At 36.1% G+C, this 17,100-nt stretch overlaps 1 protein-coding gene across 2 annotated transcripts in view; it reads left to right on the forward strand.

Moving 5' to 3' along the window:
- The window catches only part of ascc3 (activating signal cointegrator 1 complex subunit 3), a 238,337-nt gene that overhangs the window by 128,037 nt on the left and 93,200 nt on the right, over nt 1-17,100 (forward strand). For both annotated transcript variants that reach the window (XM_028030745.1, XM_028030743.1), the window contains exon 14: nt 1,738-1,872. In XM_028030745.1, the coding sequence (XP_027886546.1) occupies nt 1,738-1,872 (135 nt within the window). The remainder of the gene's footprint in view (nt 1-1,737; nt 1,873-17,100) is intronic.

A 17,100-nucleotide genomic window follows, 5' to 3' on the forward strand; every position in this document is an offset into this window, starting at 1 on the left:
TTTTATTATCCCGATTAGAAAATTGGGTTGGCATTTCTGGTATGGTACTCAGCTGGCTTAAATCTTACCTGTCCAATAGAATCTTTTGTGTGTCCATAGGCAATTTTAAATCCAAACTGAATGATATTACATATGGAGTTCCCCAAGGTTCCATCCTGGGGCCGCTTCTTTTCAATATCTATATGCTTCCATTAATTCAAAATATACGAAATAATAACATAAACTACCACAATTATGCCGATGACACACAGCTATACATCAGTCTTTCACCAGGAGATTACAGTCAGGTTCAAATACTCACTAAATGTATTGAGCAGATTAATGTCTGGATGGGCCAAAATTTCCTCCAACTAAATAAAAATAAAACTGAAATATTAGTGTTTGGGCCAAAAGAGCATAGATTAAATATAATCACCCACCTTCAGTCCATTGGATTAAAATGTTCTGATGAAGCCAAGAATCTGGGGGTGATCATGGATCCTGATCTGAACTTTAATAACCACATCAAATCTATCATAAAAACATCATACTACCATTTAAAAAATATTGCTAAAATTACACAACTCATGTCCCCACAAGACTCTGAAAAATTAGTTCATGCCTTTGTTTTTAGTAGACCTGATTACTGCAATGGAATTTTTACTGGATTATCCAGCTTCTCCAGAATGCTGCTGCAAGAGTCCTAACTAAAACAAAAAGAGATCAACATATCAGTCCAGTTCTAAAATCTCTTAACTGGCTGCCTGTTGCTCGAAGAATAGAATTTAAAGTCTCCTTAATGGTTTACAAAGCACTTCATAATAGAAACCCAGACTACATTTCTGATCTTCTTCAACCATATATACCACTCAGACCTTTAAGATCATCAGAATCAAACCTAACCATTCCGAGAGTCAGAACTAAACACAGTGAAGCAGCTTTTAGCTTTTATGCTCCAACACTCTGGAATAAGCTTCCTGCTCTCTGTAAGACTGTCCCTACCTTGAGTTTATTTAAAACAAGGTTAATAACCTTCTTATTTGACGCTGCCTATTCGTAAATTTTTATTTTATTTATTTATTTTTTAACTATATTCAAATTTGTAATGTTTATTTTGTTTATTTTTATTCTGTTGTATGTTGTTTTTAACTTCTTTGTACAAGCACTTTGAATTGTCTTTGGCTGAAAGGTGCTATATAAATAAAGTTGCCTTGCCTTGCCTTTTTCTCCTTTCCCATTCTGATATCACTTCACATGTTCTAGGCTTGTTTGTCTGGTGGGACATCTCCCTGGGACTGAAGATTAAAACAAATCAAATTTCAAAAAGGGACAAAATTCTAAATTCTAGGAATACAGTTCACAATGTCTGCACTGAAGCTAAAGTAGATTTAAACATCAGAATATTTGTTTTCATCGAGCACCAAAGCAAAACTATTTTTGTATTATGTAGTGTCTTTTAAAAGCATTTACTGTACATCCCTTGAGCTTTTCAACTTTTGAAAAATAAAAATCTGAAAAGTGAAGCATGCATTTTTATTAGGTCCTCCTTACTCTGATGCTCCAAATAAAATCCAATGCAACCTTTATTAGAAGTTGCCAAATGAATATAGTACACAAAATAAACATTTCACCTGTGTGTGACAGCATGCAAGTATGAAAGAACTCTGTTAGGGGCAGATATTTTTCAAACTCTAAATTGTGAATCAGTTGTTCCTTTTTGCATTGTTTTAATTTTTTTTCTGTACGTTTGTTGAACAGGTCATGGTTTTCGTTCATGCTCGAAATGCCACAGTGAGGACAGCTTTTGGGTTGATAGAGATGGCAAGAAACCGAGGAGAAATCTGTTTCTTTCAGCCAGACCAGGGCCCTGACTATGGCCAGTGTGAGAAACAGGTAAAACAAAAAAACACATTTTATGAGATTTGGGTCTTTTCCAGGTAAGTTGCGACGGCGTTTATTTTTTCTCCTCCTTGATGTCCAACAAACTAATGCTTGAAAAGCTTCTATTTTTTAGATTATCACTTTATTTTGGTAAATTGTCCACATTAAACACAGGAAACAACAAAAGAAAAAAAACAACAATAAACAAACCCACAGTTTACCAAAAAAGGAATAGCCCAAAGCAAAACTTATTCTTGCCTACCCTGTTTTTATACCTTACATTACATTATATACATTTATATATGTATTGTGAAGGATATCTTCACAATACATATATACATCTACACAACAGCGTAAGATTTTATCATTTTACATTTTAAAGCTCTTTTAAAGTTCACCAAGAAAGGACATAACTTAAAATCATCATTCAATTCATTCCACAGTTTCACACCAATAACTGAAACACATCTAGACTTTCTCTGGTTCTTCTCTTTTGCACAATCAAATATAAACAAACCTCGCAAATTATATTTATTCTCTCTTAGCTTAAATAATTTCTGAATACCAGAAGGAAGACTTTTATTCAATGCTTTATACATTATTTCCAGTATTTTTATATAAACAATATCTTTAAATTTGAATGTATTACTATGAATAAAGAGTTTATCAGTTGGTTCACAATATCCCACCTTATTAATAAGCCTTATAGCTTTTTTTTGCAACTTAACTAATATATCAATGGTTGTTTTACTTGCATTTCCCCAGATTTCTGAGCAATAAGACAAATAAGGCATAATCAAAGAGAAATATATAATATACAAGCCTTTAACATTTATTAAATCTTTTATTTTAACCAATATTCCAATAGTTTTTGCACTTTTATTTCTAATATATTCTATGTGAGGCTTCCAACTAAGTTTATTGTCTATAATAATCAATAAAAATGTTGTCTCACAAACTCTTTCGATTTCAACTCCATTTATGCATAACTTTACATTATTATAGATCCGATTACTAGAGAATACCATGAATTTAGTTTTTCCTTCATTTAACGACAATTTATTGTAATCAAACCATGTTTTCAACTTGGCTAACTCTTTTTATACTGTTTTTATTATTTCATTCATATTTTTTTCAGAAAAAAAGAAATTTGTATCGTCAGCAAACATTATAAACTTTAAAATACTGGATACTTTAAAAATATTGTTTAAATAAAGTAGAAATAAGTTAGGTCCTAGGACTGAGCCTTGAGGAAGACCACATTTTACTATGTCTGTTTTTGACTTTGTGTTGTTAATTTACACATATTGTAATCTACTACTCAAATAACTCTTTAACCACTGATGTGTAACCCCCCATAGGCCATACAGTTCGCATTTACCTAATAGTCATGCATGGTCAATAGAATCAAATGCCTTGCATAGGTCAATAAACACACCTACGGTGTTAAGCTTCTGGTCAACTGCTGCAGCAGCAATGTGCTCCACAAACTCCATCACAGCTAAAGTTGTGGAGCAGTTGTTCCTGAAGCCGTACTGGTGCTCGTTCAGTATATTATTTTTATTAAGAAAGGAGTCCAGGCTTTTTATGAATAATTTTTCCAAACTTTTTAAAAATTGGGCTAGCAATGATATTGACCTGTAATTTGTTAATATTTGCTTGTCTCCCTTTTTATGGACTGGAAAAACCTTTGCTATCTTCATTTTGTCAGGTATCTTTTAAAAAGTAACTGGCCTGTACAGGTGCTGGTCTTAAAATCAGAATATTATGAAAACGTTGATTAAAATTAGTCATTCCATTCAAAAAGTGAAATGTGTATATTGCATTCATTCATTACATACTGACTGATATATTTCAAATGTTTATTTGATGATTATCACTCACAACTAATGAAAACTCCAAATTCAGTATCTCAGAAAATTTTAATATCATGAAAAGGTTCAATATTGAAGACCCCTGGTGCCACAAACTAATCAGCTAATTAACTTAAAACACCTGCAAAGGCTTTTAAATTGTCTCTTAGTCTAGTTCTGTAGGCTACACAATCATGGGGATGACTTCACAGATGTCCAAAAGATGACCTTTGACACCTTGCACAAGAGGGCAAGACACACATTACTATAGAAGCTGGCTGTGCACAGAGCTCTGTGTCCAAGCACATTCATAGAGGTGAAGGGAAGGAAAAGCGGTAGAAAAAAAGTGGACAAGCAATCAGGATAACCACATCGTGGAGAAGATCGTGAAACAAAACCCATTTAAATATGCTAAAGACAAACAGGACTGGAATGCTGCTGAGTGTTCCAAAGTTATGTTCTCTGATTAAAGTAAATCTTGTATTTCCTTTGGAAATTAAGATCCCAAAATCTGGAGGAAGAGAGGAGTGGCACAGAATCCACATTGCTTGAGGTTCAAAGTTTCCACAGTCAGTGATGGTTTGGGTGCCATGTCATCTGCTGTTGTTGGTCCACTGTGTTTTCTGAGGTCCAAGGTCAACACAGCCTTGGACGTTTTTAGAGCACTTCAGGCTTCCTCTTGCTCACCAATTGTCTGGAGATGCAGATTTAATTTTCCAACAGGACTTGGTACCTGCACACATTGCCAAAGCTACCAGCACCTGGTTTAAGGACCATGGTATCCCTGTTTTAAATAAGCCAGCAAACTTGCCTGACCTTAACCCCATAGAAAATCTATGGAGTACTATGAAGAGGAACATTTGATTTTCCAGACCCAACAATTCAGAAGAACAGAAGGTCACTATCAGAGCAACCTGGGCTCTGGTAATACTTGAGCAGTGCCACAGACTGATGTACTCCATGCCACGCCGCATTGCTGCAGTAATTTGGATAAAAGGAACCCCAACTAAGCACTAAGTGCTGAACATGCTCATACTTTTCATGTTCATACTTTTCAGTTGGTTAACATTTCTAAAGTCCTTTTTAGTATTGGCCTTAAGTAATATTGTAATTTTCTGAGATAGTGAATTTGAGGTTTTTGTTAGTTGTGAGTTATAATCATCAACATTAAAATAAACAATTAAAATATATCAGTCTGTGTGAAACAAATGAATATAATATGCAGGTTTCACTTTTTGACTGGAATTGCTGACATAAATCAACTTTTTCATGATATTCTAATTTTATGACCAGCACCTGTACTTGAACCCCAAAGTGATTCACACTACATTTATACACACATTCACACACCGATGGTGACAAGTTACTGGATCATAGCCACAGCTGCATTGGGGCAGTCTGATGCACTGATCACCACCAGCAGGCAAGGTGAGTGAAGTGTCTTGTCCAAGGACACAACGTCAGTGTGCATGGTTCTGTTAGCAGACTCTCTGAGTTAATAAGGTAACATTATGATGTGCTTTAATTAGAACTAAGCTGTGAAACCTGTTTCATTGTTAAGTTTCTAAATTTAGAACAAACTTCAGAATTTCCTGTGTGAGGAAATGACACAAAGGAATAAAGAGGAAATCTCACACACCATAGCCCCCTCCCCGACCATGCCCCACCCCCTTCAGTCCTATATGGTCCCTTCTTCTAAGTGTAATACATATAATACATATATACATATATAATACATATACATATAATAATAGTAGCAACGATCCATGCCTTATCAGCATGATTTTTGGGATCTACATGTTTGATGCTTTTTGTCATCTGAAAGTGTCTAGAGTTCCTTTTCTTTCTTTCTTTTTTTTTTTCCTACTCGATTTTTCAGAAGGTCAGAGGTTGATGACATGTCCATCCACTGCTGCTTTTCTAATATGGAAATGTCTCATATTGTGCATAGTAAATGGTAAATTGTCTGTATTTGTATAGTGCTTTATCAAGTCCAGAGGACCCCAAAGTGTTTCACACTGCATGCAGTCATGCACGTATTCACATACTCACACACTGATGATCACAAGCTACTGGATAGTAGCAACAGCTGCCCGGGGGTAGACTGACAGAGGGCACCATTTTGCATGGCTAGCAAAATTCAGCTCAGAACCTTCACACACTTAAACTTTCAGCTCTACCTATTCTGGTTTCCAGGTCCTTATTTTTATTTTGTCAGTTGGTTAATCACAGACATATGTAGTAACACAGAAAAATATGTGACTATATCTCAAAAACAAACTATTTGTCTGTAAAAGAATGCTTCTGTTTTTATCCTCGTCCCACTTGTTTCTAGTATTAAGGACTAACCTACTGCAGTTTGGGAGCGCTAGATGTTTTGATGAACAGCCAATAATCACTGTGTGTGAGCCTTTACTCGTTTCAGTCGTATATTACATGCGGTGTGGGCATGAAGAGAGTGTGTGTAATTAATGGTCTCTTTGCTGGAAGAGTACACAGAGGTGGAGCTTTATTCTTTCTCAGAGGACAGTCAGTCAGACTCTAACTCCCATCCCCATTTTTAAATTTTCTGCAACAGAAGCCACAGTGATAAATTTAGTAACCTTTTCCCCTACTCCCTGGGGCTGAGCCAAGATTGATGTGCCTCTAATCGCTTCTCTATTTAAATGGGATATGTATACAAATCAGATCACTTTTCATGCTTTGTAAAACTGGAAAGAGAAGCAGATTAGTGAACTAAAAATGGTGCATTGTGACCTGGTTAGTCTCTGAAACTGTACTTTTAAAGTACTTCTGCAATACTCTGCAGTTTATGTACATAAATGATTTTTTATTTAATAATGTGTATTATCCACTCCATTAGTCTAACTTTGAATGTGTTTTTTTCTCAGTCTACACTGCCAGAGGAAGGGGCATCAGGATGATTCCACTTTAAACTCACACAGAGATAATGCACTGCTTATTTGCTCTCTGGAAATTGCCCCGCATAAATATTTATAGGTGTTTTTTAATCTCCAGTATGCATGTGCAGTGAAATAATGCCCCTCTAAGGTCACTCAAATAATTTAGCATTTATTTATCCAGCTTTAGATAATTTATTTTTCTCTCTTCTATCCATGTTATTTAATTGGCTTTATCTCAGGAGTTGGAGAGGCTGTCAGTCAAGCTTAGATATTTGAATTTTCCCTCTAGAGCCAGTTATTAAAAGCAGTTTTTCTGTCTGAGCTGTGTAACTAATCCACGCTAAGACAAAAATGGCCACATTCAAATAAACACTGAAATAAAGCTTTTTCTTCATGTTTCTACGCTTGATATTTAAATGTTGCACTATGAAGAGAAGGGGTGTGTGTGTGAAGAATAAACAGAAAAATATGATGCCTGTATTCCCTGCAACATTTACACATTACTTTTTCTCTCCACTGATTGCACAGAGTGGCTTTTTAATCTGAATATGTGACATGCAATGTCAGAGATAAGTGTTTGTTTAAAATTGGTCTTGGCACTCTTGCCTTAGTCAATGCTTTATACTTACTATATAATATACAATAACAATAACAATATATACAATATACAATAACTGCTTTGTTGGTTTGACTCTTAAAAGCTGCTTTGAAAAATGATCACGTTTGCAGTGTATTACAATGAATATAACACCCAAATTTAAATCATATTTGTTTGCAACACTTAAATTACATTTCAGTTTAGCCTTTCACACACTTGTTACAAATCCTTCATCATTAGAATCTCTTTAGCTCTGCAGAAATTGCCCTCTGCTTCTGACTGGTTTTGTTCCCATTCGGTTTTCATTTCACTTTTGGACAATGATCTTGTGATAAGAAGCACAGCAGAGAAATCACTTCTGTCCAAAAGAATATAAGCAGGCTGAGGTTGTAAAAACAGAACAAGGGTGGACAGTAAGACAAAGTTAACCATTTGTTTGAACATCTACAGTTTGCTTAATGAACAGAACTGTTGACTCCAAAGTACAAACATGCTTTATGTCACTGCCAAATCTGACCATGAGTGTTTTTAATAATTCAGGATATTTGAAAACTGAAGAGCAGCGTTGCGCTGTTGATGGGCTTTTGTTGGATTTACATAAAACAATCTAATTAAGCCTTCTACTGGTTTTTGGGGTCTCTGGATGTATATTTTTCAAATAATATTAAATCCATTGTATATAATGTTACTCTGTCAGTTGCAGAACTTAGGTACTATATGCAACAAGGCCAGAATGAGGCGTGGTCAGACAGAAATGATTTAAGTAATACCTCACACTTTTTTTACATGCTGTGAGAGTGAACAAGACAGGAACAAAAATGTTCCAGCAAACTTCTCTTTCTTTGTCATTTATGTTGCTGGCAACCTACCAACCCACTTTCTGCAGGCCAGACTGAGAGAATACCTGAAAGGGCTAAGCCTTACTGCAGTGGGGCTGCCCAGCTAGAATAACTGCATCACCGTCATCACCATGGTCTTCCATTGTAACTTCAGCAGAAGTTACAATGGAACTTGTAACCCTTCCATTATATGGAAGCCTGTCCATATAATGGACAGGCTTCCATTATATGCAGGCTCTCATAGCTGCAGTCTCTAGCTCCATGCAGATTAAAAGCTCTCCTTCCACCCGTGTTTCCAGAAAGATATCTTTGCTTGTGGTTCCTTCTGACTTCATTGCAGCTTATTAGCTCTTTACCTTGAAGTCGGTACATTATTTGTTTTTACATTCAAAAGAAAAGCCCTGCCCCATAATTCTTAATACACTGGTGTCCTTTTATTTAACAATAAAAAAAATTGTATCAAAGTGAAAACTGATTTCTTCAAAAATCATTTTAAATCATATTAAATATGAAATAGGTAAATATTCACCTCCTATAAGTCAATATTGAGTAGATGAGCTTTTGGCTGTTAAAACAGCACAGAGTATGTGTGAATTGGTGTTGTTAAATATATAAAACATATATATATATATCAGAGATACAATGAAAACTTTAGTTATATTATATCTCTGGTTAAGGGGCAGTGGGAATGTGTTAGGATACACCCACAACCATTTCATTAGTATTATTAACTCAAATATATGATGAAATAATAATCAAATTTTATGTACTGATTTAATTTATTTCCTAATTATGAAGCAAGGTGTCCCTCTTGCTTCATCCAAATACTGAAATGATTTTATAGACTTGTAAGAATAAACAAAATCTAAATTAACCATGTTGTCTGATTTAAAGGCAGAGTGTGTTTGGAATCAGTTTCAGAATATGACTCGCATTTGGGACGCATCTGGACAAACTTCTTACAGGCACTCTTTAATTTTGCTTGCTTTGACTTAAACAAGCCACCCTCTTCTCCTCAACTATCTCCACACCCTTCAACACAAAGTCAAAGAGAGATGGGCAGATTTTCAGTAGAGGATAAGAGACACCTTGTGGTCTCACAGGTCTATTGCACATTGTTTTATAGGTCTGTCTCTGTTTTTAGAGGGCTTTAAAGCTTCACCTTTCACACCTTTTAAGAGGCTTTAAACAGAGCATGCATGGCATAGCGTAGAGTGTTTTCTATGAAAGGAGCAGTTTTTAGCAGTGATGATATGAAGCTACAGAGATTTAAACTGACGAGCATTGATATTGCTGTTGTGGACACCATTTTCTTCAATTCTTTGTATCTCTGGTCTTTTTTGAAGAGCAGCTTTCATGTTTTTTTTTTTTTAAAGATCCACTGATGCCTCTGAGTTGGAAGCCCCCAGGGACTCTGCACATCACCAGACAAGGCTCATTAATGTCATGGTTTATTTTCATTTGATGCTATTTTTACAGCTCAAGTCCCCTGCCTGTCCTTTTACTGCTTCAGTCTGTCCAAACTCGCTCCCCAAAGCACTGATCAACAACAAATAAGCCACACCTCAATGGCTGCTTGAAACAGCAGTGACAAACACACCTACTGTACTACAAAACATATTTCCATAATTAGAAAAAGGCTTTTTGTAAGATGGTTGAAGAGTGTAAAGAAAACTGTGTGAAGTGTGAAGTACTCCTCCATCTTGCCTGACTGTTCTGGGACGACAGCTCATCTGGAGTCTCATGCCCTCAGGGAGCAGTCTTGCATGTTATCGTGTTATTGAAAACAGTTGCACTTCCATTTTCTTGTTTCATTTTCTGCTCATCGGTGTTAAAACATTGAAGCATACCACCAACCATGATCTACAACAAAAAACTTAACTTTTCCTTCAAGTCAAAGGTGAAAACAGTAGTATTGTCAGTCGCAAGCACCTCATTTATGTTTGTTGTTAATTGGGGGTTTTAGTCCAGATTAAAGGAGGTCTGTGTTTTGGCTGTTTTACAATTTTCTGGAAGTTTGTCTCAATGACTCAACATGTCAGGGCTGCCCATTAATCCATTATAATTTGCTTTAACAGTTGAACTCCTCATAATTGTGCTCAGATCTATTTTTTGTATTAACGTTTATAGATTTCTATTCTGGCTGTTCTTACCACTGTAGATTTGGTCAGCTGTTAGGCTATAAGATTCAGCAAGAGTGAATTGTTCCTGGTTAATGCTTTAGCTAACAGTTGCCCATTGCACATGTTACCATTTAGGGTCATAAATCAGAGCTTTACCTACTTAGAAATCCAGGTTACACGTGAGTACAAGGATCTTTTCAAAGCTAACTTTTCCTGTTTATTGTTGCATGTTAGGGAAGACTAAAGTTGTCAAATCAAAGTTTTTGATTGTGGTAAAAGGGTATGGCCAGTCCTCAAAGTTTGACATCTCACTATGAAACTTGGAAATTTTATATCTCCTAAATGGAAACTCATTGAGACACAAAACCTTCTGAGATTGATCCCCATCTGATCCCCTACTTAGTGGTTAAATTATGAGATCATAAGCCTTGCCATAGACAACAGGAAGTATAATGTTTTACTTTGAAAAGTCCCTATCTGACCCCTGTGACCTAATCAAAATGACACCATGTTCAGTGATGCTTAGCTGCTTCCTGTGACTCAATGGTCAGTCAATTCTTCAACAAACTGAAATCAAACCTGGACCATGTAGCTCAGTTAGCCTCAAAAAGGTTTTTAATAAACAAGTATGCGCATGGAAAACTGGAGATATAAAGAAACGCAAAAGAAATTGCAGGAAAGCAGAGAGGAAATGGAGGAAAAATAAATTGACAATTGACTACCAAACAATGCGCAAACAACTTAAAATATACAACTCTGCTGGCTGAAATTCAAGAAATGAATATTTTTCCAAAACAATTAACAGTCACAAAAATAATCCCAGTTATGTTTTTCACCATTGATAATCTGATTAGTACTAACTTTACTGCTTATTCACAGACTCCAACTGACTTTCTATGTGAACAGTTTTTCAAATCACTTCAGAGGAAATACCAAGTCAATTAGAGCTAGCATTTTATCTGAGTAAAATTTTTAAATCTACTGAATGTTTGTTTTTACCTCTGGAAACACTGGACAACTATCCTGTGGTTGGTGCAGAGATGCTCTGTAAAGTTTTTTCTCAAGTCAAACCAACCACCTGCCCATTGGACCCAATTCCATCATTACTTTTTTATTCACTTTATAGATTTTTTTTAGTATGAAATTTTAGATATTGTAAATTGCTCTTTTCAGATGGGTGTCTTCCCCACTCCCTTTAAAATGGCAGAGGGAAAGCCCCTTCTGAAGAACAGAAATCTGGATCCTAATGTTTTAGAACTTACCATTTTTAAGCAACATTTTAGAAATGCTTCTTTTTATTCAATGAAGTAATTTTTTAAATGACACTGGTATTTTAGAAAAGTACCAATTTTGTGCAGAGCTGTAAGGGCTGTTCGATGCTGCTTGCAGCTTTATTGGTTTTGTCTATCATTTGACTATTTTGAAGAAAAAAATATGATTCTATTAATCTCCTTGTGGATTAATAAAAATATTTAGAATTCAGAATTTCTACAGATACCATTTTTTCTCCAGTTTTTTAGCTTATTATAAATGTTGAAAATTGACCTGATCATGCAAATCAGATTAACCATATCACATCTGCAGACAGAAGGAACTACATAATTAAATTGTAATAACTGATTATGCAGTTTTATAGTCCTTAGAATGATTTTCTGTGTGTTTAGCAAATAACTCTTGGTAATGGTACTGCAGTACAATGGCCTATTCAGAGAAAAGGGCTGATGTAATGGAAATGTAGAGTGGAGTAGGTATAAGTGGGAACTCATACTCCCTTCTCACTCCTGCCTTTCCAACAGTAACGGCCTACCTTCAAAGCAGTAGACATTAAGACCATCAAGTGCTACTAAGTGAGATCAGCAACAAGCTATTGTGGCACAGCTTAACAACCAGATGGATATTTCTGATGCTCCGAGAGACAGTGTTGATGTGTATAGCATACAACATTTGCCAGATAGTAGTAGACTCTGAAGGTTTTTATGCTAGTCATATACTGTTTTTCACAACAATTCTCGTTTAGACAGACAGATAGAAACGTTATTAATCCCCTGGGGATTTCCCTCAGGAAAATTGTAGTTCCCACACAGCACCCATATGTCAAATACTTAAATTAACAGGGTTTTTTTGTTTTGTTTTTTAAAATCCATTAACAGCCCTATCCTATAGTTAATCTGTTTCTGTTTCATACTTGTCCCCATCTTGTTTTAACAGGCTCTAGCGAGAAATTGAAGAGTTTAATTGCAGAAATGGTCAGAAATGTAAAGCCAGGTGGTAATACTTGTGGAATAATTAATATAAACCTGGCTGTTTGTTGATGTTTTATCCAAAGTCAAAGTCATAACAGAATGTGAGTGGAACGGGCAGCTGGCTGTCTCTGGACCAAGCGAAGTGTGCAGCAGGAGAGGCTGCAAGCGGCACCGCATAATGGGACCTGATCAGAAGCTTAGGTCACTGCCATCTCAAATCCAGTCATTGCACTGCAGACATCAGCCTTAACTCACCTCAGATTAGAGGCTGGAAGCATGGCTGTAATTTGCTCTGACACCTCAAAGCAGAACCTCAGTTGTAGCATTTCAATTAGCTATCTTCTCTGGCTCACACATATCTCAGCACTAGTGTGTGCACCCTGGCCCTGAGGGCCCCACCAGGCATGAGTTTGCCCTGCTTTTCAGACATATGGCTTCTGACAGCTTGGCTGGAATATTTTTTGTGCTGTTGCATCATTTTTATGGGATTTCCATCCAAATAAGTTAGTGCACCAAGGAATATATAAGAATACCAACAGCATTCACTGCCATCTATATACATCAGATTTTCAGTTGGTACTGATATAGGACTAATATATAGCTAATATAGGACTTTTGCTAAGAGTGAAATGTCTTATTGCTTTATTGTTTGCAGCTCACCCTGTGTGTTGCTGTTTTGCTACACAGAACAGCTTTTAAACCCAATCTGTTCTAAGTATTCTGATCTGAACCATGCTTAATAAAAGTCTTATGCATTCAAAGTGAAGCCATTAATGATGAACTGAACGTGCTTTTAAGCTCTTCTGTCATTATTTGTGCAACAGTGATTCAGCCACTTATTACTCTGCTTCCATCAGACATGCACCTGCCTTTGCCTTTTCCTGTGAACATGTCAACCAGACGAGCTTGGCTGTTTTATAACATGAAATCAGACCAATGCTTAGGTTCTTGTGAATAGAACTCTAATGGTTTTCAACATAACCATGTTAACTAGCTTAATTATTTTTTTTTCCTGGGACTGTGATCGGTTAATGGGAGCAAAATAATCTCTCCTGCTATTTCCTCATGGAACCATATCTGTTGACGTTCTAGTCAGTAAAAGTTTTTTTTTTTTTTTAAGTATTTTAATAAGGATTTGCTGTAATCCAATTTAGCTGTGTTGCTGAATTTTTTTCCCCTTTATCACTCTTACACATGTCGGTATTACTACTCAGGAAACAGGAGATGGGACTGAGAAAATGGTTCTGTTAAAATTCCAGGGTTCCATCAATGTAGAAATTTCCATAGTGACACTATTTCAAATCACTAAATGGTTAGATTGAGTTCCAAACGCCAGTAATTTAGAGGTCAATAAGTTATGCTTGTTTATAAGTTAGAGTTATAAGTTATGCTTGTTCAATTGTTCGGCCTTCACAGAGAAGCTGTCATTTGAAGATCAATGAAATTGGATGCAATGATGCATCACACTACCAGTTTAGGGTAGTGACATGCTTATTTTGTATGAGTGTGATCACTTATTTACCAACATTTCAAAGTTCTAAGCACCTGTGCCTTCAGTCATTTGTTCAGTCTGTTTTTGCCAAAAGAACAGCACTTATGCCTTGTTTCCACTGAGCAGTACAGCATGGGTCTGTGCATAAAATAGTACACTATTTTATGGTCCAGCTTATTAAGGTGACCATTTCCACTGCCAGTTGAACTCCAACTGGCAGGCGAGGTCAAACCCAAACGCCTAACGTGGCGCCATTATAGTGCAATGACAAACGTGAGGAACTATTGTTTATTTCTGTCTCCTAATTAACAGGGCTTATTTAATGCCAGTAGCTCCAACCTAACCCTACTGTACTATGGACCAACAACCGAAGGGGGCCCAAGTAGGTCAATTGCTTTTACAATAGCAACAGACAAAATAGCAATCCACAGTGACCCATGCCATAATGCTCAGTGGAAACAAGGCATAAAAGTTTTATCTGACCAAGGTATATAGTTCCAGCTAAAGCCTCAGTAGTGTTGACCACCTTGTCACCTCATATTTATACTCCAGGGGAACAGCAGTTTGTAGAGAGTGACAAATTTCATAAAATAGTTTCAATAAAAATGTTTTGGTAATATATTTTACAGCTACTGTGAGGGGGACTACACTTTTGAATTAAAAATTGTTAAAAGCTCTTATTTTCACCATGTAATATTTCCTTGCGTTGAGTACACAAACTCTGATTAAAAATTGGACTTATGAAAATAGCTTGTTTTTGTTTTGTTGAATTGAGATACTTTCTCTTACCAAATGAAGGGGGCTTCATGTGGATGTTTCAAATTGTTTGTTATGCTACTTAATCCCTTTGACCTTTGTTTAGGTCTGGTTTTGTCAGATAGTCAAGTTAAATATCAATAACGGTTTATCACGACTTAGAAATGAGGGACGTTAAAGGCTTCCTTTCCACCCAATGATGTCGGAAAACTGATGTTCCTTATCCTTTACTAATCCTTAATGATGTTTCAAAATTTAATCTCATAAAGAAAAAAAAGACAATTAAGGCAGATTTAATTTCAGTAAATATATATACATATAATCTGAATGCCAAATAATCAGCAATAATTTCATTAACATATATTATTCTAACTCCATTTTGTCATATTAAGCAAACCATTCATATTCAAAAAAAGACTTTTCTGCGGGTTACAACTACAGATGCGCTCACTCTTGGATACTCCTACTTTTGTCCAGGTTTTGCATACAAATGCAGACATTGACTGCAAGTCAAACACTGGCTCAGTGGGGGTGAGACAGACAGCTGCTGACAATAATGGGCTGTCTGTTTGTAGTGAAGAGGATTGCTGGGCTCTGACCTCCATTTAGATGCCGGAGAGAGAGATAAAGCTCTGTGATAAGGACTCACCTTAAGCCCAGCGAGGTCACAGGCCTTCTGTCAGTCAAAGCATACATCTCAATCCCCCACACCACATGTGTCTAGTTGTGTGTGGTCTCTGAGCTCTAGGTGCTGTGTGAATCGGCAGCTACTCTTCACTGTTGGACTTTTGTTTAAATTCTTTTTTATTCTGTTTCTGTTTTGTAACATTTAACAAAACAGTAACAGCCCAACCATGTCTCTGGCTCTAGACAAGTACTTCTCAAATAGTGGGGAGCACCCCCACAGAGGGGTATGGCAAAGTGTCAGGGGGAGCGCGAGAAGCAGGACTTTATAATTGTCTTTATTCATGCTTAATTGATAAACAAGCCTTCGGTCACTAGGTGGCAGTAGTGTTCAAACTAATCAACAGGCTGCCTGTTCAAGATTAGAAGTATCTACAGAGCACTTGTAAACAGAGCAGAGGGGGGGAAAACAAAAATAAGCACAGATGTTTTGAAATATGGCTACAGTGATACAGGAGTACAGAGCCCTCTAGAGGACATGGGAAAAAAATTTCTCTTGCGTTACATCGCAAAACCTTTGTGTTCCCTCGCAATATGCTTACTGCAATATTTGCTGGTCTATTTTGTATACAGTCACAAATGTCAATGTAAAATTTCAAATATATACACATATAAAGAGCCTCAGTGCTTATGCTTAACTGTTTGGTGAAAAAAACTGATTGAAAATTGATTTATTCACTGCATGTTTATGTCTGTGTAAGGTTGAGATGGAACTGCACATGGAAAACATCTCCATAAATTATTCAGACTAAAAACAGAACAGAAACACAATCAAAACTGTCAGATGACTTATTACCCGGCGATAATAATACAGAAATAGTCCAAATAGTTTGGATGTTTTGTTTTTTTTCCTACTTATGGAAAGTTTGTGTCTATATCATAGGTTTGTGTTGCATTTCTATCCTACAGAAAAAGATATTAAAAAAGATATAAAACTTCAGATATTTCACAATGAGATCTTAACATACATGGAAAACTCTCACGAAAGCCTTCTAGGCTTACAGTATTCAATTAATCCGCATTAACTGATCAGTACATCATTGCGATAGAAAGCAAAATCTTTTGCAAGGTAACGCAAAAGAAAAAAAAAATTTCACATGTCCCCAAGGAGGCTCCATAGAGGAGTGATGGAGAAGTTTGACAGTGACAAGAAGTATGGCAGCAGAGGTAAATAAAGGAAGTATGACGGAATTTTATGGCTAGGCTAAGAGATTGTTATTTTCAAATACAGTCATAATACTGCGGAGAACCAAGTTGTATTAGCAGAATAGTTTAAATATTGGCAGAATAAAGACGCAATATTGCCGGAAGAAAGTCGTTAAATTAAAAAGCTCTGATAAAATTATATGTAACGTGACCCGCTCAGCAAATCTGGTTCTTTCTGTTAGATAAAAAGTTGGTTAAACAATCGTTTTAAAGTCCTGCTTTAAAGGGCCTGAAAATTTGCTTCTGATGTGCTAAAACATTTCATATTTACTCACTTTTTAAACCACTACCAACTATAACCTTTACAAGATTCTCAGTATTCCAGAATTTAGGTGATATGGTGAAAAGTTATTATAAAATTACGACTTTATTCTGATTCACTTAATAAACTGATTTTGGAAATTATTTTGAGACTTAGAACAACAAAACAGCAGTTTTGATAAAAAAGGTCACACAATGCTGGAGCCAGTAGATTGTACAGATAAATTATCAAATATGAACAGATTCTCAGTAGTATTTCAATTCTGGGGAGGGAAGGGCAGT

This window comes from Xiphophorus couchianus, chromosome 11, assembly GCF_001444195.1.
Source record: "Xiphophorus couchianus chromosome 11, X_couchianus-1.0, whole genome shotgun sequence".
Lineage (NCBI taxonomy): Eukaryota > Metazoa > Chordata > Actinopteri > Cyprinodontiformes > Poeciliidae > Xiphophorus > Xiphophorus couchianus.